The sequence below is a fragment of the Triturus cristatus genome, chromosome 11 (genome assembly GCF_964204655.1).
Source record: "Triturus cristatus chromosome 11, aTriCri1.1, whole genome shotgun sequence".
Classification (NCBI taxonomy): Eukaryota; Metazoa; Chordata; class Amphibia; order Caudata; family Salamandridae; genus Triturus; species Triturus cristatus.
The window spans coordinates 317074192-317097569 of NC_140594.1; the positions used below are offsets into that span (position 1 = coordinate 317074192).

At 44.2% G+C, this 23378-nt stretch overlaps 1 protein-coding gene across 4 annotated transcripts in view; it reads right to left on the reverse strand.

Annotated features, from left to right (window-relative positions):
• The window catches only part of NOS1 (nitric oxide synthase 1), a 1315983-nt gene that overhangs the window by 168140 nt on the left and 1124465 nt on the right, over positions 1-23378 (reverse strand). For all 4 annotated transcript variants that reach the window (XM_085636289.1, XM_085636287.1, XM_085636288.1 and 1 more), the window contains 5 exons: positions 21197-21336; positions 13709-13883; positions 12388-12489; positions 6297-6491; positions 4992-5077 (listed from right to left, as the gene is read on the reverse strand). In XM_085636289.1, the coding sequence (XP_085492415.1) occupies positions 4992-5077; positions 6297-6491; positions 12388-12489; positions 13709-13883; positions 21197-21336 (698 nt within the window). The remainder of the gene's footprint in view (positions 1-4991; positions 5078-6296; positions 6492-12387; positions 12490-13708; positions 13884-21196; positions 21337-23378) is intronic.

Sequence of the window (23378 nt, forward strand, 5' to 3'; positions counted from 1 at the left end):
TCTCTTTGTACTATTAATGTTCATGCATATGTTTAAAACATACATGCTTCCCATCACACTATGATTTATGTAGTTTTCTTTCATATGTGGTGCACATTCAGTTTGCTGCAAATATCTGCAAATTCACAAATTCGCATATGGGTTTCTGAGTTTGTACATATAGTGCTTTAAAATGATTCTAATGCCAAATGTTAGAAGATTACAAATCATGTGAAATAAATATTTAAGGTAGAAAGGGCCCAAAATAGAGAACCATGCATCATAGTGAGTATGTTTAAAAAAAAATTCAATTCGCTTTGGGTTGGGATGGGAAATAGCTCTTAGTTCTTGGATGGGATGTGAAAGAAGCAAGGACTAGATAGACTTTATTTCCTGTGGGCTGGAATCAACTCTATTTGAATTACAACGGCACCCTTATTGAGGGCGAAAGTGAAATAAGTGGTGCCGACTGATAGAGAATGTAGCTTGTGTTTGAAAAATTAACTTATTGTCATGACATCTACCTTCACTGGTCACAGCAAAAAAGTTGTATTGTATCTCCATGACCTATTATCTAGTTTCTGTCCTAGATTGTAACTGACAAGATACAATTTCATGTCACATTGAAACGTCTAATAGTTTCCGGGATCAGAAAGATTTAGGTTTTGGCAGCTGCACAAAAAGTTCCATATGTTCACAGTTTGAGTCATGTAATCACTCTGAGATTAATGCTGGGTGGATAATCTAAGGGTGATTAATCTTTTGAACATTTCCTAGGTTATTTTGCTTTAAAAATTCAGATTTATTTATTTCGGAAATTCCCAAAGATACTTCTGCTTCTATAATGTTTGTCTTTAATGGCAGGAGACCTACCACCATTGCCTTGCCTTAATTTAACCAGTGTCCTCTTCATTTTACTTTTAACCCTTCTCGTACTCTATACCTTATTCAGAAATTGTCTTTATCCTATGTATTTGTCTTTCGATTTTTTTCACCAACAATTTTGTATTCTGAGTTTTTTGCACCCAAATTAACACATCATTGCCCAAAGGAGCTATGCATGGGCAATGATATCCATGTATATCCGTGGTTTTTAAATTCTGTTCATAGTATGTCTGTATTTGTTGATTCTCAGGCATGGTGTCTGTGGTCTCTGTCTATGTAACAGGGTTTCTTTGAAACAAGCAACCACAAGTCATCCACTGTCATATTTTGTCAGCCTTGTTTTAACATTGGTTGAGGTTGGTCTGACTGTGATGAGTGGAGCTGGGTCTCACATTGCTCATTTCTTTTTTTGTTATTTGGGACAATGCGTGCTATTTAGGACAGTCAATGCTATAACAAGACATCAACTTGTCATAAAGAAATAATTGAATAGGCATGGGTTTAATCATAGTGGAAAATCAAAGACACAGCTATAGACAGTAAGGCCGCCAATGCAAGACTAGATGGAAAAGTTGATAAATTAACCAAATACGTTCCTATACTGACATAACTCTCCTCCTACGCTACAACAGGATATACAGATGAGCAAACAAAAATGCAAAACTACTCCATTAACCCACACGAATCACAAATGCATAATGTCCTGTAAAAGAAATAAAGCGGATCATCTCCGAGTTCAGCAACAGACTGCACCACAACTGACATAACACACTTTGAAACCTTCTGTGACACTTTCATCTACAAACTCCTCACCAAATCAAAGAAACTAGAAGATGTTCTTGGAAATAAAATAAACCACCAAGGTAATGACTAACAGAGCAAAAGCCCAAACAGACACCAGTCACCAACTCCTTCAACACTGTCTGACTTAAATTTTAGAGAACTAGCCAAGGCCAAGAGGTCATCTTGATCTCCAACAGACCCTGCACCTGTAAGATCCTTCAAAAACATCCTTCTAAGGACATCTGCTGGGACCAAGGCAATAAACCTACTGAACAATTATTCAGTATTTTACCTCCTAACTAAAGACCATTTACATCAGACCACTCAAAAAAAGGAAACACAACCCACTTTACCAAGCCAGCTATTGATTGATCTCTGTTGGCCCATTCCTAGAAAGCTAGACTGAAAGAGCTGCCTTCCCCCACATCTCCAACTCTTTTGGTGAGAATATTCTACTTTCAGACCACCAATCTGGGTTCCCCTCAGGCAGAGGCATCAACTCTGCCTGAAATTAACAACAGCCACTAATAGCGTAGCAGCACTACTACTCTTGGTCCTTCTGGTAGCCTTTGACACTGGCAATCTGACTCTACTACTGAGGTGCCACATAAGGAAATATCCTAACCTGGATCTTCTCTAATCTCATAGGTAAGCAAAGAGTGATATCAATACCACCAATCCCCACTCTCCCCACTCCTCCCACAGTGGCAATCCATATGGCTCACTCATCTCCCCACCACCATTCATCCTCTACTGTACTAGATGTGATCAACTCATTCAATATAACATGCTACAACTATACTGACAACACACAGATTATTCAAAAACTGGCAAAACCTGAAGATCTGATTTCATCTAGTCTGGACAAGTGTATGAGTGCATTTCATAAATGGGTGATGACCAATCATCTGTAATTCAATTCCCCAAAAATGGAGGTCATCGCCTAAGGACAATAGAGCGGATATGACCCACAACAATCTGGCCCAGTGAATTAAAGATACCACCAGCAACATCAAAGGATGTATGAAACCTTGGAGTGATTGTGGGCTCCAACTAATCCCACAACCCATGTAAATAAGGTCGCAAGAAATCCATTCCACACAATGTGAGCACTGCAACACATCTTCCCACACCTAGGATACCAAAAGAAATTACATTCCATTTTCACCCTTGTGAAGTCATAGGTAGACATGGAAATGGCCTATACCTCGGACCTCCTTCTGATTACTTTGCAAACTGCAAAGGACGCATGACACTGCAGCACGCACACTATTAACCTTGGTCTAAGGGAACACATCAGTGGTTCGTGCACTTCTTTGGCTATCTATAGCTAAGTGCTCCACCTTTAGTTCAGTCTGCTTTGTCCACAGACTCATTCAAAGGAAATGCACATCGTTCCTACAAAATAGATTCCAGAAGAGAACACTTCTCTACAAAATAGCAGTTTGAATAACCATGCCCTCATATAAAAGGCCCATTGATAAAAATATAATTCTCAATACAGGCGACAAATGTTTGGAGCTCCTTACCAACCAAGATGAGAAACTTACAAAACTATCTTAGGTTTAGGAAAGAGTAAAGTGCTGCCTTTTTCTGAACAAAGGATGCAGAACTAAACTAGTATCCCAGCACCACATCAATAAACAACCCATGAGGACAGAAGAGAACTCTCCACTCTAGAGTGTCCCAGGAAACTCACAAGAAAAAGTTTAGTTCCAAGAAAAGGTCACAGGAATTACTTAAACAGAGCTCTACCACGAGAATGCCAAGGATTAGTTTTACACTTCTTGTTGTCCTAAAATACAGTTATCCTGTGTCTGTAACCAGGGCAGGGAAAGGACGTTTTTTTTTGTACCCCCGATGATCTAAAGAGCCTTCCGATCATGGTAACCTGCAATCAGCACAAATCCATGTAATTCCCATCAACCCTCCTAAACAATCACTGCACATTACATGGGCAGGCAATCAATGCATTATGGGATCCATTATCCCTCACTAAATTGGATGCATTAAAGGATTTCAAATTATTGCTCTACAATAATAGCATATAACATGGATGAGATTAATGTAGTCATTTCCCGCGGCTCCCATGTCTGTCACTCACTAATATTTTGACTGGACACTTTAAAGCATTGGAAACGCTTAGCCACAATAATGACTGGCATCATGGATTGCTTTGTACAGTTCATCCCTGCGGCCCTCTCTGTTGTTCCTCACCAGTCCCTCCAAGACTACATAGAACCCTTGTCTTCACTACTGTTCCCACCACACAACGTGGCTTAGTGGTCGCCCAAGAATTCTATAACAATGTAATAATAAGTGGTGTAATATAATAATTCTATCTAAAAAGGGTACTGGAGACTAGCTCACAGCAACCATTAATGTACACTGTGTGCACTCTTCCTCTCACTTTTATGCCTGGCACCCTACTATTAAGGGTTGCAACTCAGCGCCTTGAAACCCACACGGGTGAGTAGTCACACTATATAAACCATGATTGATTGATGGAACCCAGTACAGCATAAGAACACCACTCTTGTCACTCACTGCACAAAAACACTTCCCACATAGACTTCACTACACTACAACACCCTTTCAACCAAGCATTCCTCCAATGGTGTCCGATAATGTGCTTGGTTGCCTTGCCTGGGGACTGAGGCACTATTGATATGCAATTACAATTACGCTATGCATGTGTTTGTGTGTAGATGCCTGTCTGTGTGAATTTAATCCACCACCTTTCACATGGGAAAACAAACTCAGTACCCTAATGAAAAAAAACGTTAAAGTCCGAAGGCAGGTATTGGTTATTTTCTAACTTATATTTGGCTAGTATCAAAGTGGATGTCAACTGAATAAACCTAGGACAAATCTCATACTCCAGAACTTGCAATGCACTATTCACACCACTGATCACACTGCAATATTTACATTGTACTACTGTAAAGCATAGCACTGCTCAACTGAAGAGCACATACTATAGTCACATAACATTTATGTGTACTTCCAATAGTGCACAGACTCTGCTCACGCTACATTAAAAAACAGCACACAAACCATACGCACGCCTGAACTAAACTAAAATTGTATTACACATTCTGCACAACCCACGCTACACCGCTTATGCAGCACTACTGTTGTGCCAAACATTTCACAAGTGCATGTTCTGAATTGCTCATCCTGTGCTGTGTGGTACTCGCACTGCGTGCCACTGGACTGGATATGATTGAGGGGGAAAGGTGGACAGGTTTTCCCTTGAGCCTCCAGGCTTCTGCAAGGGGAGTAATAGAAGAGTTACTGTGACTGGACCTTATGCCATTAAAGAGTTTGGACTTCAGACTTACTTGGCTAACTTCTTGAATCCAATGGCTCTTCTTTTCGTTGGCGTACCATTGACACCTTTCCAGACATGAGTGGTCCATGGATCTGGCTGCGAGAAGGAGAGAAGCAGAAGAATCAATTCTTAGTGTGTGTGCATCTTGGACCGGTGTCTAGGATATGCCTCAACCAAGGGCAGGATGGTAGGGATGCTGTATACCCTAGTTTGTGCAGTGACTGTCCATTCAGAAAAAAGATTCTCTAGCCCGGAGATACAGAACACTGATAAAGAATAGTATAAAAAGGTCCAGGCAAAGATAAAAGTCAGCGTAGAGGGACCGATGGCGTCAATCCATCATGTAAGGTGAAGAAGCCAACTTTATTTTAAAGTACTGAGACAGTATAAATTATTGGTACAACGCCCTACATTTGGTGCAGGAACGTCCACTACACTAATGAACTAGAAGTTCATAAATAATGATGTCTAATCCCTTGCTGTGGAAGAGAAACAATTATACCAGGGCCACCTAAGTCAATGTAGCCAAACCCCAGCAGTGGTCCCCACAGGGATAATGTGTAATATGCTGCTACAGTGAATGAAACTGCTACACCACTGTATTGTTCCCGCTGGATAATTGTGTCTAACAGCGTGTGGTCGTACAAAACCCATCACAGTGCCATTGCACTATAGGTTCATAGACTGTTATGCATACATGCCAACACTTTTTTAGAATTAGGAAAATTGAGATTTTGAAAAAAATAAAATCGGGGGAGTGTATTTTTCACCATTGATGTACATTGAACCGAGGTGGGTGCATGAAAGAATTGTTCAGCTGTGAATACACTAGGACCGCACGGGTCGTTATTTCCTCCCTCCTTTCTACAGTGAAGCAACCAGTTGCTGTACAATATTCAAAGGGTCCCTTGATGAGTGTGTCCAACTCCTTGCTGGAATACAGGAGCCATTAACTATCTCGATGAAAGACTTTCCATGCAAAAGTGAGGGCTCTTCAAGCCAAGCCATTCTAACTCTAATGAGTGATTATTCCGACTCCGTCAGGAGGAGGGCCAAACAATGCCAAAATAATAAATAGCTCAAATATGCCTTAAATTGATGACTTAAATGCTTTTTCTCCCTAACCTCAAAATCTTGCAATGTAAATATCCATTTGTATTTAAGTGGGTTCCCATTGCTAGGTAGGTTCCATCAGAGTAGTTCTTCGCTTAATTATTACAAGCTCATTATATAATATAATGCTTTTTTCCCAAAATACTGAAATAGCTATGGGACAAACCAGGAGGTAAAGTGTTTGCTCCTCTTAAATCTTTACCTGATATTCAAACGATGGGGTGAGCCTGTAGTTGAGCATTTCCTGATGGAAGACGGGCGTGATGCTTCCAGACATGGGTGGCACAATCCAGACCCAGTCCGCTGGGCAGCCACCACGACAGCGGTATTCATTCTCCATGTGCTTAATGAAGGATTCAGTAGCTGAGTGATGATCCACAATTGTCACTTTGTCACTCTGTGGACAGGAACAAGAAAAAACATAGAGAAAAATAATCCAGAAAAGCATCTGTGATTGGATAATTTAAATCCACCAATGAATTGTCGAATTTATCGTAATTTATTTTGAGGAAAATACAGCAGAATTCCCCCAAATTCTGCTAAGAGGTATTGACAAGGAGAATTAATTTATTTGTGAGATTGATAGACTTTCTGCTACTTCACTGTTCAATATTCAGTATATGCAAAAAACAATTATATGTTGGCTCAGAGCATACCCAAAATCCTCCGTTGGTTGAAGCCAGTACACATATACCCATTTCAGTAGGACTGAATTTCACTCAATGGGGCATACTTTCATGCAGAGAAATTGTTTAGGGAATAAAAGAGCACGTTATGGGGTTTCACATATCTGTACTTAGGGCTATATTTTCATACACAGAAACAGGCCATTTTATTGCCTAAAAAAATCACCGTACATCCTTTTCTCTCCTACATATTGATGTTACACACATCCATCACATCCATAAATTGGCAAAGCAGTGCTTCTTCATCTTACTACTCGTTATCTATACATATCTCATTGCTCTGGTTATATTCATTCTATGCTGCTGTTCTTCATGCATAAACTCACCCAAGTTCAATACTTAGAGGGTGCTTCTCGTCCATCCGTGTGTAAGATTGCTCATATATAATCCTCCTGTTCTCCCAACCCTTTTCTGAACTCCCACTGTTCTTCTACAAGCATACCCTCCAGGTTTTCTGTGCTCCAGTAATTTGTTCTCCACTTTTTTTTGGTTTCTAGGGAACATGATCTTTATACTACTGTTTTCAAAACATTTGCTTTCTACCTCAAGATTGGCAGGCATATCCTCCACATTCACATATTTGAGAAATGATCCCACCCTGAGGCATATGTTCTTCCTTCCGCAGTGACACACATATGTCATCATCATGTTCAATGTGCATGTCCTCTCTGTCTGTTTAACAGACATTTTTCTTCATCCTCCTGTTAGACAAATCTAGGCAATTCACCTAGGCTCCCAGTAAATCATCTCAATCCTCAAACGCTTCTGAAATATTCTCCTCGTTTTCTTATTCGCCAGGTGTATCCTTCCAACCCTACAGTATGCTAGGTGAAAGTTATCCATACTCCTTTTTTACTCAATTCTCCGGTGTTCCTGGGGTCACCTCCTGTGCATAATCTTCCCTTTCTCGTCTGTTTTAGGGACAGCTAACCCATATGTTTGTGCGTAATTTATTTTAAAGGTTTTATATAGCGCTGGCTAGACCCGGAGGTATCAGAGCGCTTTACATGAGTATAAGATCATAGTTGCAGGTTACATCGTTACAAAGGTTACACAGTTATTAGAGCATGGCAACATAGTTACTTGTAAGGTCGAGATAAACAATAAGCACATATACGTAAGGGAAAATGCAGGCAAGGGGAGAGATTCAGGGGAGGGGGTTAGGAGCAGGTGAAGTAGACAGAGAATGAAGGAGGGAAAGAGGAGGGGAGGGGGAGAGACACAGCGTGGAAAGATGAGAGGGAGGGCCATGTGAACACAAACCGGTAGACGAGTCAAGGCTGCGTCCAAAGTCCAGTAAGCTGTGATCATAGGGGAAGTGGTATCATTTCCCCATCTCTGTTGCGAGAGGCTCCCTTTATGCAGTGGACTCTCTCAGAGGGGTCTCTGAGACTCCAAGGCCTACATGTTGGATCCTACCCCAAAAAGGGTAGAGGGAGTGCTTTGGCAAGGGGGGCCATACCATACCTCAGTTGTGAGTGGCTCCCTTGGCGCTGTGGACTCTCTCAGCGGGTTCGCTGAGACTCCAGAGTATAAATATTGGATCTTTCCCCAACAAGGCGAGATGGAGTGCTTAGTTAAAGGGCACAAAGGACAGAAGGCTAGGCGGTGTAGCAGGTAAGGGGAGCGATTTGGGGGAGAGGGGATAGAAGCGAGCGTTTTACATGAGGAACACTAATGTTACAATTTTACATCAGTGACAAGTTACATAAGTATCAAGAAAAGCATTTAAAGAACATAGGGGACAAGGTTAATGGAGCAAGGATGGGTAAGGGGATAGGGTAAAGGGGTAGGAGGAAGAAAGGACGTAGAGATGAGGGGAAAATCTTCCCAAGGTCCAGCTCGGGGGAGGGGGGATGAGTCCACAACCAGTCTCCTCTTTAGCTATCTGGTAGCTCCACCGGGCATTGGCCAATTCGCTTGGTCTCTACAGTATGGGATAAGTTCCGCAGGTTCCAAGTCCTGATGTGTAAGCAAGTTAGGGGATAGGTTCAAGGTCTGGTCAATGTCCAATTATTGTCCCAGGGAAGTAAAACAATGTGGAGGGGACCACTATGGCAGACATCTTTGGGTCAGGCAGGGGACTATTGACCTTAGTGTTACATTCCGCCATCCCCAATTATATCTGTGGTTTGAGGGGAGGTGATTGAAGAACGAGGAGCAGCTTGAGGCCAGAGTCAGTGTCTGCTAGTCTCTCACGGAGGAGAGTATTGTCGCGAGGAGGCAACAAGGGAGAGACCGTGTAACGCCCTGAACGTCTCAGGATCGTTTAACAGACACGATAATGAGGACGCAACCACTTGTGAAGGGTTAGTTATTTTAATGAAGGCAAAAACAATACAACGAATAAACAAAAGTTATAGTCACTGGAATCCTCCAGGCTAAGTACGTTACCAGCCCACAGCACGGATGGTCCTAACCGTCCTCTGCATATACGCCGATCCCGGCGTATGCCAACAGAGGGCAGAAATGAAATGGCCGACAATGCCAATCGGTAGGCTGTGAGGGGCACGACGAGTGTTGGGGAGAATCGAGGAGTCAGGGAAACACCCAGCCGGGGTCTCTACCTGAAGGGAGCAGCCGCTCAACCTCTTCCTCAGACTGCACCGGGACGCGGAGTCACCTCCTGGTGATGCGTCACCGATACCCCAATCAAAAGCAAGAAGACTGAACCGAGAGCAGCCGCTCGATCGATCCTGTGGACTTCCGAGTCTGTAACGCGGCAAACACCTCCTGGTGTGCGTTACAGCTGGCAGTCCCTGTATCTCTGGTCGGGCTGGGAGTTACGACTCCAACCAGCAAAAGCGCCACTGCGCTTTGACTCAGCCGAGTCAAAAAGCGAAGCTCAATGGTTGACCGGTAGAGCTTCCGGGTCCTTCACAGGTGACGATGGGGCAAGACACGGCCCAGGGAGTAACGACTCGACCTACCTCCGTTCTTGCCTTACTGGAGCACCACTCCGGAACACTGCTCTTCACGAAGCAGGTACGTCGGTGTAAACACAATATCCGACCGCCTTGTACCTCCCGGTTCCTCCCTTTATAGGGCGTGTTTTCCTTGAGTTATGTAACAGCTCTCCTGTTTACATAAGGGCGTGTTTTCCCTTGAGTTATGTAACAGCTCTCCTGTTTACATAAGGGCGTGTTTTCCCTTGAGTTATGTAACAGCTCTCCTGTTTACATAAGGGCGTGTTTTCCTTGAGTTATGTAACAGCTCTCCTGTTTACATAACCTCTCAACCGCTAAGCATCCTGGGAGATGTAGTCCGTTTACGCTGGTTACCGTTTTCCTCCCCTCGCATGACAGGAATTCTTGACAGACCGCCACCATTATCGGATCAGGCGGGGCATCTCCTATATCCCTCTTTTGCAATAGGAACTAGTTGATCTATATAATGATGGAGTCATGAAAACGAGGTAAGTATCAAACATGTCAGATACTCTACACGCCATTAAGATTGCGGAGACAAGTGTGGTAGAACTGGCGGACAACTTCATACTTTGTAGGACTAGTAAATTAATGCAGGGGCTGTAGGAGGGTGAGAAACGACTCACCATGACATCCGCTGAGGAGATCTTGCCAGGAGAAGCTGTGTAGATGAGGGAGGATCCCTGGGTGCAGCGTTAGATCGCCCGGGTCAGCTTGAATGACTATTTGTTTTGGGCGCCATTTTGGGGTCAGGCGTCAGCCCCCATGAACACCAACGGTCCTGCAGCATTCCGTACGAAGTGTACGCACCCCCTAGTTGGAAGCCAGAAAAGGCCCAGAGAAATTAGTGCCAGGTAAGATCAAGACTCGCTATGCGATTGCGGACACTTAGAAGGCTTAAGGACTAAGACGGACCCGACCCGCCATATTGAGGTCAGGCAGCATTCGGGAGAAAAAGGTTCGGTACAGCAGGGGACTCGAGGTGTAAATACCTTGTTGCATGCAGGACAAAGATCGAGCATTCGCATACTAGCGCTATCTGGGATCTTCCACGGCATATCAGCGTGCTCGGAGGTCTGAACTGAAGCTCTCGCTGGCTCCGTTCGTGGCAGGGAGACGCGATCAACCGGTCATCGGCTGCACCACGGGTGCAGTGCAGGCCGCCGCCCGCCCCCCCCCCCCACCCCCAGAACCAGGAGCAGCGGTGGTAGGCTTTCGGGCACCGCGAAACCAGCGGAGCGCAGCTCGTCAGGCAGGTGAGCTCCGGTGCCGAGTCACAAGGCACTTAGCTTGGTGGGCGGTTGTTGCGCATAGGGCTCAGGCTGCAGGTCGTTCTGGGTTTTAGGGTGAGAGCGATTCACTTGGAGCAGGTTCAGCAGGAGTAGGAAAGGTTACTTTGCGGTCCATTCCAGTGCCAGGATGACACCAGCAAGTTAGTTCCATTCTTGGCCCGGCCTGGGACGCGTCCATGAACGGCAGACGCCATTTTGTCAGCCGGGTCTCGGATCACACAGCAGCCGATATTGGGTTTACATGCTCAATTCAGCAGTCCTTGGCCCTGCTGCTTCTGCATACTTCGTGGTACCAAATTCTTTGTTTTGTGCCAGGGTTGGTTATGATTGGATGCCGTTGTGAGCTGCGGTGCACAGGGTCTGCACGGAGCTTCAGCACCATGCGTCCGAGCTGCTGCGCTTCCAGTGGTTGGTCGTAATGCATACAATCGCTATTATCTACTTCTCCAGAATAATGTGTTGCTTCTCACGTCCTCCCTTTCAGTCATGTATTTTTTAGGCTTACCCTCCATTTCAGCCAGTTCTTTGGTCATTTTCACCAAGCACATCCATTATCCCAATCATCATTTTTCTACAGGCATACTCTCCTTTATTCACCTACTTATCCAATGCCACATTCATCTGCTTCATCCTGCTATTTTATTTTTTACAAAACTAACACCCATTATGCAATTAGCTAAACTTTTTCTACAATCAGTCCTCCAATTACTCTCAGTTTCTTCAGGCATCCTCAGTGAGTTCTCTTGCTTAATTTTCTAGGTCTGTCCTTTTTAGTCGACCTCATTTTCACATGTCATCTCCTCTGCATAGGCCTGCATTATTCTCCTAAACGACTACTGCTTCCGATTCCTAATCCCATGGTATACCTAAATGTCCTTTCTCCAATTGGTTCTCAATATTCCAACCGATTCTCAAAGCTGATCACCCTAGCCCACCTGTTTCTCCCCCCGATGCTACTTTTGCATTTCACTTGCCAAGCTACTGTGACTGCCCAGGAATCTCTCCTTATTACATTTCAAAGTCTATATAAAATTGACAATTTGGCCTCATTCTCCAAGCAGATCCCACTTTCCTCTGACATAATTCCCCACTCAGTCTCTCGCCAAAAGTACATCTTCTCATTTCATCTAAATGTTCAGGTGGATCTTACCGTTCCATCTCGTTCTCTAAGTGGGTCTCAGTCTTGTTACACCATACTCTCAAAGCAGATCTTCCCATACAATATCAATCTTTAAGCATTCCTCACCTCAACATCCCCTTCTTCAAGCTGATCTTACTTCACCATGTAACTGTCTAATCAGTTGCCACTTTGCAATCTCAATCTCCAAGAATATCCTCTCGTTCATTTCTCCTCACAACCACATGCTCTTCTGCTTCCCATACTGTACCTGGTAGCTGTAGAGAACAGCAATGTTTATTTCCACTAGTGCTTGATCCTTCCACAAGGAAGACATCTTCCGCGTGTCCAGGTTCATCCTATTTGCGACTTCCTGTAATGAATGGAAATACCTCAAATTCAGTTAGCATCACATCTCTGAATGTCTGCCAGTCCTGCATTTTTGAGAATGTACGGAGCATCAAAGAGACCGATAATCCAGCAGGTGAACTAAAACCTTTGACAGATTCTTCCTAACTCTGGCCTGCTGCTTCTACTACAAAGATACAGAATCTTTTCATAAGTTGAAATAAAAAAAGAGATAATTAGATGAGATGTCCTCTAGTGTCCAAGCTGCTGACTTTGAGTCCTGGGGCCTAAACCCAGCTAAAGCAATGTAAATCATATGATTCTGGAGCGAAAATCTCACAGCGCCTAAAATTGAACATATGTGTGAAATGTAATGTTCTTTTGACCTGCAAATGATTAAGTCCCCAATCAACGTATAGCACTCTGTTGCTACCCAGCTAGATTAATGATAAATAGTGATACATATAGATCAGCTCTTAACATTATGTCTATTAAATATATAAATAATATCAGATTAACAGCCATTTATACAAAAAAAAATTCTGAGACCAAGATGGACATATCCTGTCAACCTTAACCTATCTTACTACACTGCCACTGCAAATCTCTTTGACACACAAGTACCAATACTAGGACCCTGTTCTATGGTATATCTCTGCCTCTAGAACGGATTCATCCAAGCCCTCTTTCTGGAAGGATCCCATTTAAAGTTTAGAAGAAAGATCAGTCGATAGCACTGGTCAGTTCTGGATCTCACCCCAAGAAGGAAATGGTTTCCTTTCCCAGGTAGATTCAGTAATGGAGGAGTCCTTGGAAGTTTTACCATCAGTGCCAGGACAAAGACGCCTGCATTGTAAAAATTATTTTAATTCAATCATCAACCGATTAACCTTCAATTTAGCAGTGACTATTGTGACTGGGGCGGTGGTCATTGCATTGTATTTGCCACAAGAACTGGAAGAAATCTCATTTACTCTCCTGTTGGACACCAGACCTGCAGCTCATGTTGTCTTGGATGGTTTGATGCATAGGAGTGCTTGCGATGGGGTTCTGAACTCTATTCACTTTTCAACCTGTTTCCCACAAGTATGACTTCCTGTTTACTTACATCTGGACACGTACAACAGTGAATGCACTAGGCATTGCTTACTGTAAGATCTGTTGAGAATTTGAATGGAATTTAAAGGGATCGGTGTCTATGGAGGGAGGGTTAACCAGGTCTGGCTGCAGAACTGCAATTGTACCTCCAAGATGTTATATCTTGAGCTGTCGCAATAGTCTCGTACTCCAATCTCCGTTCCCATGTACCAGCCACTGAATGGACAAGCAGTGAACTCCAAGCCACCAATCTCCAGGAGGAGGCTGGACACTGCCGGCAACCCATACCACTTCAAATTCAGGTCCTTAAACCATTCAAACCTGCGGGATGACACAAAGAGGTGAAACATGACTCGGATCCAGAGGTCTTTTCAGCAAACATACAATGCATATCAAAGTGCTTGGTGATCTCCAGGAACGGAAATGATGACAATTGCACAGAAAATGATCACTTTTAACATGAAACGCTGAAATGAAAGGATTACAAAATAAAATAAGCATTATGCAGTTCTTTTCACACCTCAGAGCATGCGCTTGACGTGTGACATTATGTGAACAAAAAGGTGCTTATGTCAAGCGACAATGAATGGTAGAAAGACCACTGCTTATTTTAAAGCCCCAAATAGTTAGGCTTTATGAACGTGATTTTAATAACTCAATAAGAGCAGGCATATGGAAGGGGCAACACTACCTATATTCTATGTGCAAAAGAATGATCTAAATGTTTGTGGCAAAGATAGATCAATCTTTTTACTGGATGTAATTCTGGTCTATCCCATTTCTTTGATTGCCCCATTTTTGGTTCCAAAGACCGAGACTTTATAGCCTTGGGATAGCTCCTGGCAGCTACAAGTGTGACACACAATGATAATACCCCAGGAATAATAAAGTAACCTGCTGGAAAGCAGAGCGCCAAAACACAGAGGAGTTGTGATCAGGTTTGCTGTGAGTTCTGTGCCTGATGATGAAAAGGATGTGATTTAATTAAAAATTAATTACTACCATTTGATGTTTGGAACATGGACCAAAAACTATGGTAGTCCAGGAATGGCCTACTATTCCATGGCATTTGACTTGGGTGAGACACAAGACAGTGTGTACAGAATCCATTACTGAAAACCCACAAGCAGAAAGCCTTCAAAAGGGTCTTCTGCAGAAGTAGTCTTATGCACAGATTATGTCATTTTATGGTCGCAAAAGCATAGGTAGGTAAATTTAATGCAGAGGGGAAGAATTCCAGATGTACAACTTGTGTATGGTTAACTGGGAAATGACATCATAGCAGGAAATACTGCATTAAATGCCTAGCATTATGTAAATTGCTGTAAACACTGAATGTTCCCTGCAGAGTGGTACCCAGTATGGCATTCTGGCAGGCTTGTCCAGTGTGTGATAGTGCTGTCCGGTTTCTCCCTAGAGGTGACTATTAACACCAATCGAAGTCTAGTGTGATCGTTTTCTATTCCATAGGATAGTAATACCCAATTCCACACAATGCTGAACACTTTGACAAAAAGTCACCGGTAGCACAAAGAGTTGCTCAGCAAGACTCAATATTTCCCAGTGTGAAATAGTGCAGCGGGCATAACATAATACCTCCCTATGTGGATCCTGTAACGCGAACATCACACTGAGCTTCCGAGTATCAAAAAGTGCCTCTCAACATGACACAGTGCTGCCAACATCACTGTGCTGCTGAATCAGTGTTTACCCCCGTGCAACCCCTTTTTGTGAAGAGGCAGAATTCAGAGCTGGGTAGTACTTAACATATCACACCTTTCATCAAATTTCAGCAGGTCCAAAACGGCCGATATTTAAAAGAGGAAAACAATACAGTATTTACCATGTCATGCATATTTCGGTACTGTAAGTTATAAAATCTAAAGGTCACTCACCAAAAACTCGGAATAGGTGTGATTTGTTGCACTTGATGTATTCTGAACCCCATGGTATTGGATTTTATCAGATGCGATTAATAGCGCCTTCAACTCGACAACCTCAGAATCAAGGCCATAGTATAGCTGAATGCCTCTTAGTTATCTGCAGTTTCATGCAATCCTTCTGTTGGAAATGGCCCTTCGTGCAGGGTTAGCCCCAAACTTTTTTGCTTCTTCCTTGTATTTACTGCTGATCAGTGCTAAAGTGCATATGCTCTCTGTGTAAATTGTTATTGTGATTGGTTATCCATGATTGGCATATTTGTTTTACCAGTAGGTCCCTAGTAAAGTGCACTGAGTGTGCCAGGGCTGGTAACTCAAATGCTACTAGTGGGCTTGCAGCACTGATTGTGCCACCCACATGAGTAGCCCAGAAAAGATGTCTCAGGCCTGCCACCGCAGTGCCTGCATGCAGTTTGTTAACTGTAATGTCGAACTGGCAACTTGCCAAGCCCCACCCTTCCTTTTCCTTGCACGTAAGACACCCCTATAGTAGGCCCAAGGTACCCCCTGGGCAGGGTGTAGTGTATGTGAAAGGTAGGACATGTCCTGGTGTGTGTAACATGTCCTGATGGTGAAATACTGCCAATTTCGTTTTTCACTATTGAAAGGCTATCTTGCCCATAGGATGGAATGGGGAATGCTCTAACATTTTACAAGCAAATCTTCCCATAGGAGTAAGATAGAAAATTGGAGTCTGGTATCCCTGAACTCAGAATTTATTAACACATCTTTTAGGAAGGATATTTTTTAAATTCTGTGTTTGAAAATAGCACTTTTAGAAAGTGGCTATTTTTCTTGTTCAACCTTTCTGTGTGCCTCCGCCTGGTTGTGGATTGACTGTCTGGCTTTGGGAGTGACAGGAGCTAGTGAGGTGTCGTGGCTCCAGGAGTCTGGGTGAGTCAGCACTGGGCTGAATAGGCCGATCTGCATTGGGAGTGGTGGTAGGAGTAGCACCTGTGCCTGAATAGGGCTGTGTCTGCCTTCCACAATGCTGGCTCCGGTCCCCCTGTGGTGTGTCTGAATACCCTGGCCCACACTAACAAAGGAATAAATTGTGCACTGACAGAGTGCACCCAGAACTGGTTTGGACTGGTCTCAGAGACCCTTACACAAAGAGAACAAAGACATTTTGGGTTATAAATATTAGAGCAGAAACCCCTGAATTTTAGACTACTTCGTGATCAAGAGGAACCTTTGCTAAAGAGGACAGCTGAAGAAACTGAGGAGAAGTACTGCCCTTGCTGTGTGTCTTCAGCTGGCCTACAGTTTGCTGTTGCTGCTGAGGAAAGGACAAGGGACTTTGTTGTGTGCTGTGTTCATTCCCCTGCTTGAAGAGAAGTCTCCAAGGACCTGTGTGAGCTGGCCTCGTGTTGCGGAAACACAGGAACATAAAGGTTTCCAAGATGATCTCTACGACGCTGTCTGCATGCATCTGCATACAGCTGGTGACCTTCCTGAAACCTGCATTGCTTAAAAGTGCTTAGTTCCCAAGATCATCTCTACGACACTGTGTGCGAGTGTCTGCACACAACTGGTGACCTTCGTGAAGCCTGCCGAAGCCGTGATTACTTAAAGCGCTTTGTGCCCGTCACCACCGCTGGCCCAAGTCGACAGCCCCAGATTGTTATCATCAGAGAGGAAGCTGTACTGTGATCGAATCAGCTGCGATGCTTTGCCTGGTAACCGGGATTCCTCTGAGACCCTAGGCCGCTGATGACGGAGCCACCCAGCAGGACGTCCGCCTCGAGCCAAGTAGCGAGAATGCACTCGAGCTAAGAAGGAGCTGCTCCGCTCCCCCGTACAGCATCATCCAGGATCAGCGTCATCCAGGATCAGCGACCCAGGGACTGAAGGAGCCTCGAGCCGGTACCTGCCTTGTCTCCCCAGGTAACGTGCTGATTTGCGTCCTGAGCCGCCGCATAGGCTGCTGCCCTGGGCAGACTGCGGGGAACTGTTCTGAGCATCTAGAACAGCCTGGTCCTGCCTAGAATGGGTTGCGGTACAGGGGCCTCTTCTCCTGAATCTGTTTGTTTTGAGCATCTGGGGGCATAATTTCTTGGTGGCTGACCACAGAGTCAGTATTACAGGGGTGAAGAGTTCGGCAACAGCAAGGGCACCGTACATCGGTACAAAGGAGACATGTGCTTATGACATTATGTTTGCTGAAGTCAATACAGTCTCTGCAAGTGATCTATCTTAAATCTGTGACTGTTTGACCCCATTGCATTTGCCTGAGGAAATACAGAATCTACAAGTTTATTTTAGTATCAACCTTCTAAAGACCATTTCACTGAGTATCGGTATGTTGGATTTTTGTCGTTTTGGTCTTGTGTAGTTTAGATAAAGATACTTTATTTTTCTAAACTGGTGTGGTGTCCGTTTGTGGTGTTATCACTGTGTTACTGTGAGTGTTGGTACAAATACTTTACACATTGCCTTTGGGATACGCCTGCCTGCTTGTGTCAAGCTACCAAGGGGGTAAGCAGGGGTTAGCTAGAGTGTGTATGCCCCTTACCCTGACTAGAAGCAAGGGTCCCTATTTGGACAAAGGTACCGACCTCTGCCAACTAGAGACCCCCATTTCTAACACCTTCCCTATGCTACGGCGCTTCTCAATATCAAACAGTTGTCCTACAGCACACAGAGCTGCCCAACATTACCGAATACTCCCTAAATGCTTAATGTCACTCTGGGCCACCTGGCAGTCCATGAGGGGTCCTTCATAATCTGAGGGATGCAGGGCACTGGTCAGTGTGTGATAGTGTTGCTCTGCTTGTGTGTGCTTGCCAGTGCCTACATATGTGAGACAGTGTCACTCTGTGTGCATCTGACAGTGATCATTGTATACATCTGGATGTGTGATCCTGTTCAACCTGCGCACGTGTGTGTGTGTATGTGATGTGTATGTGTGTATATGTGGGAGACAGTGTTCATCCTACTTATGTGAATTGTTATTTCTTTACATTGGATAAGTCATATAACGCAGACCTCACTACAGTGGTAGTATCACTTTATAGGTAAATACAGGAGACCTTGTGCTAGTAAGAGTGAACCACAGGACTTGTCTAACATATATTCGAAAGTACTGCATAGAAAAAGAAGTGAAGACACCTTGAACCTGATCAACAGAACAGACTGAACAATGTATCTGCAAATTTCCGACCTGGCTGAGCTGCAGACTGCAGAAAGATTTCCAAAGTACCCTACTGGGATACTTAAGTGAATTTCCACTTTTTCATATGCAAAGATTTTTGTGCATGTGTAATTGTACTTCCTGTTCCTTGGTCAGGCGTTTGTAGGAGGCTGTTCAACTGTGACTTGGCTGGGCCAGGGATGCCAGCGAAGACACTGCTAATTATTTGGTTTTGGAGGACCATGGTTTGGATTAGAATTCTGATTCTATGTGGTATGGCTTTGCACAACCAAGAAAGCTGATTCTATGTGCTTCTTGCAGGCAGTGACGTGGTTATTGTCTGGACATGTGGCTGTTCATGTAAAGGCCAAAACATCTGGCACATATTGGGCGCTGGGGTGTTAATCTGATTCATGTCAAAGAGCCTTTACTCCATGTGAGAGTGGTGGGTGGTGTTGGAGAGAACAGGTTCCTCTTTGCCTGGATAGAGCACCAAGAGGAAGACCGCAGCAATACTGGTTTGCATCAGTCAAACTAAAGCTTTAAGGCACCAGATACCACTGATGGGCAAATATTTTTTCTGTAATTCGGTGTTTTTTCAAATACTGGTGTCTGTGGATCTTGTGGTCAGCCAGAATGACGGTCAGGTATGACAAGCCGAGATCAAGAGAAAGATGAGACATCCGTGTAGGATTTTGAGGTGTCTGGTAGATGTTGTGATTCTGAAAGTCACATTTGAGCAAACTGGTGCCTGTGCTTAGGTGGACAGGAAGCCGCATCAGCATTTGTTTTTATGGTTTAAATCTTTTATTGGCATTTAAAAAAAACATACAAACAGGCTCCAACCGCTCTTGCGGCGAACTCCGTGCTTAGTCTGAGTGGTGGATGGGCCTCACCCATCCCGGCCGCGGTCGGGATCAATCGTGGGTTCAGCATTTGTTTTTAATGCCCATTCAGGTGGAGAGGCGGTGAATGAAGGTCTATTGACCAATGGTGCTCAAGTCTGCTGACCAGCCTAGTGGTGCCAGGTGGCAGCGATCTCCACTGGTCCATTACACAAAGGACATCATTCAACAAGCCAGTCATGGGTGTCTGTGCTGCAGCAGGCCACCCTTCTCTCAAGCAGTAATGTAAGAGAATCTGGCTGTCAGTATTGATCTGTAACTTAAGGCCGACCGACTTTTCAAGGGTTTTACCTAGGAGGGGGAGGTGGTTGATAGTTGTTCAGTTACTACGTTGCTTGCTTCGGATTTGGTGTAAGACTTTTAACCATGAGTGTATCTGCTTGCTTGAGACTGTGGTTGAGAATCCATGAGTGTGTCTGCATGTGCGGGTGTGACGATGTGTGTGTAGTGGGAGGTGGATGTCTCCCTAGTGAAAGGAGATGAACTGAACAACAAGTTGAATGAGCAGATGGCATATGCATGCATGCTGCTTCACTTCTTTGCCAAGCAGTAATCACAAAGCTTCCAACTCTGAATACTACGGCCATCTGTCAACAAAGCCCCTTCTCTGTACAGCAGGATAGAGCTAAAGGAATATACAATTGTACTATCCCGGCTATATTAGCTAAGGATTGCTAGCTCGTAGCCACAATAAAAGCTCTAAATACTAACTTTGAGCTCTAGTTATGGTTTAACATTGTACCACGCTGTGCGCACCAACTCAATTATGTGTTAGATACAAACACACTGCCCTGGGGAAGACTTCAAATCAGGAAATAAACTGCAGAAGGGCTTGGAAAAAGGTGGGCTTTAGTGTGGTCTTGTTTCAAGTGAACACAGTCTGTTTTCACTACTTCTCCATCACAGGTTACCCTAGGGTTACAGAGGACACAGCAACGCTATTGTGTAGGGTGTGTGCGCTTTGCGAAGTCACTTTCAGCTAGAATCCCCATAAAAGACGTTAGTAAAGAACACCATACTGCGATGATACTTTCAACTGATTGCAGCCTTGAGTGGAAATCAATAAATAGCAGGCTTACATTGGGGTCCAAGTGGGAATTGCTTTGTAGGAACATTAGGCGTGTTTTACTTGTAAGACACTTGCCTGGGAAACTGCAAGCACAAGGTCCTCATCAGCCATAAGTCGAGCAAGCCTCTCACAGGAGGGATGGTTCCAGCCTTGCGAGGGCCGGTATTCGCCAATTACCTGGTATACGTCAAGATGTTCGCGCAAGCCACTAGGCATGAGAAAGCTAGATTATTTTGAATGCGGGTATTTGTGTATTTTGAGTTGCATGACCTCTGTATTGTCAAAATATTTAGAACACAGATGCTAAAGGTCAGAGTTAAAGTGTGGGACATCCATGATGATGGAAAAGAGTTCCATGGCAGACAGCGAAGGTGCTTAAGAGAACCTTCTCCAGTCAAGTCATGTAGTGGTAGGGCTTCTACGTACTTTTGGAGTTACGGAGCAAAGGCCTTTTTGTAGCCTCAAAATGTCTATGAAACAATTATTCTTAACCTCCATTGCACCTCTATTCTGCTGCTATAGTATAGCCACTGGCACAGGTCTAAGATCTTTTGCTTTGACCCTCCCCCACACAGGCCCAGCCTTACTTGGGGTGCCGGATAGGCACTTCGATGATCATCTCTGGAGGAATCTCAAAGAGCTCAGGGTCGTTGCCACTGGCCTGGAGGACGAGCGGTAGAACATCGAAGCGGCCATAGGGTGCCTTCCAGCCCTGCTGGATACAGATCTGCAGAGGGCAAACACATACACAGAGGCTTGTTACTGTGCCAGGGAGCCAAGAAGCATCAGAGGCATGTCAGGATGTTCCACACCCATCCTGCAGCTCCCATGCCTGGGACTCCCAGCTAAAGCACCACACACCCAGAGACCCGCCTTCCATTACGAGGGAGCCTTCAGACATGGATCCCACCTACCGAGTTTCCTTTTCAGACTTCCTTTGCCTAAAGTATTCTAAATACATTGTCCTTGCAACAGAAGGGAGTTATTATATACATTTTAAAACATTTCTTTATTGAGTGTTTTTCATCACAAACAGTAACAGTCTGCCCTTGTGTAATAGAAAGTCTTGTAATAAGAAACCATCACAGTGTTTTACATTGAATACTTGGATTATCATAGCCATTAGTAATCAGCTCAGCGGGTACCATACCCCACGACTGCGATGTCATTGTAGGCACAAGGTATAGTGGGGGAAGGAGACATGTAGAGATGGGTCTAAGAAAGATGGAGTATAATCTGGAGTATAATGCCAAATCTGTCAAAATAACTCCATGGCGAAAGATCAACATCAAGTTGTCATTCTGTTATTTCCAGGCAAAATATTCAGTATCAAATACGTTTTTCAAAGACCCAACCATTGCCTTTGTGTGGGCGAATATTCAAAGAAGGTGCGACACACCTGCTAAAACATTTGTCTTCGATCAATCATTATGCACCTAACACAAATTAAAGTGTATGATCATCAGCAATCATTTATTTACTATATGCTATCATGGAACCTTGTGCATAAGGGTCAGCTGTAGGAGAGGTGGAATACACAGTCCATAGTCGCACCACTCCCAACACTAGAGTTTCTCATAAAAAGGCATAACATAAATTGAGTGAAGTAGCGTAAATCATTGGAGGGCTGTGATGGGAGACAAACACTTGTACACCGTAATGTTTACTTTAGTTTGGTCAAAACAGTTGTCAAAAAACAAAACAACTTTAGACCATATTAGTGTGCAACTAATTCAACTTAAAGGTTCCCAAATAAAGATTGTTCTTCACTCTGACCCACCAGTTCCGATAACTGTGCGGAGCGTAGTATTCATCGTCAGAGTGACATGAGAGGAAGATGCACGGAGGCCCACAGACCTTGAATAGGATAGAGAAAGGGGAGGAGGATGGTGCACAGCGGCCTACACTGCCTTAAAAAGAGGGTGGTGACTGGGAAGAGAAGGATCCACAGCGACCTCTGGTGGCGGATTAGGATGGCCAAGGAGGAAGAGGAGGATACTGTGTGGCCTGCAGTGGCTGAGCAGGAAGATGTGCAAGGAGGAAGAGGAGGATAAACAGTGACTGACGGTGGCTGATCAGGAGGATTGCATAGTAGAGCAAAGACGATACAGAGAGGCCCGTGGTGACTAAGACGATCTCAAAGTGCCAGATCTGCAATGTTGTGTTTTTGGGAGAGGTTGGTCCCCTTCACCGTGCTTGTTCCGGGTCTTGGTTACCTCTTTGGGGACAATGCACAGGAAGAAATGCAAGATGGTCCTATTTAAGATTAGACAGTGGTACTGCACCACCCTGAGAATTGCGCAGAATTCATCTCAATCTATTAAAATTTGAATTCCCCCACCCATTGCCCATCACACATTCCTCCTATCCTTTGCGCTTACAATTCCTACATACCTTAGCTTCCACGTCTAACGCCCTCCACTTCCCTCCCCATTCCCGCACTGTTCCCTCTCCCCTTCTTTCCTACTCTCTCATTTGTTTGTTTTCTGCTCCCCCCACTTCAACGTGTCATCCAACACAGAGAGCCGCATTTATAAGTGAGAGCTGGATGGTGGCTAATATGGAACTTCTCTACTACAGATTGGCTAGAAGAGCGGTCAGTCATAAGGAAACATCGGCTAACAATTTAAATATGGGGAAAAGCCAAGATACTTGTGGGATCCATCACTCTGGGATGAACATGAGAAAATAAATTACACGCCTTTATTCGTCTTTCATTATTGGACAAGCTAAAACTGCATGTAGGTCCTACATATTCTCATCTTAAGG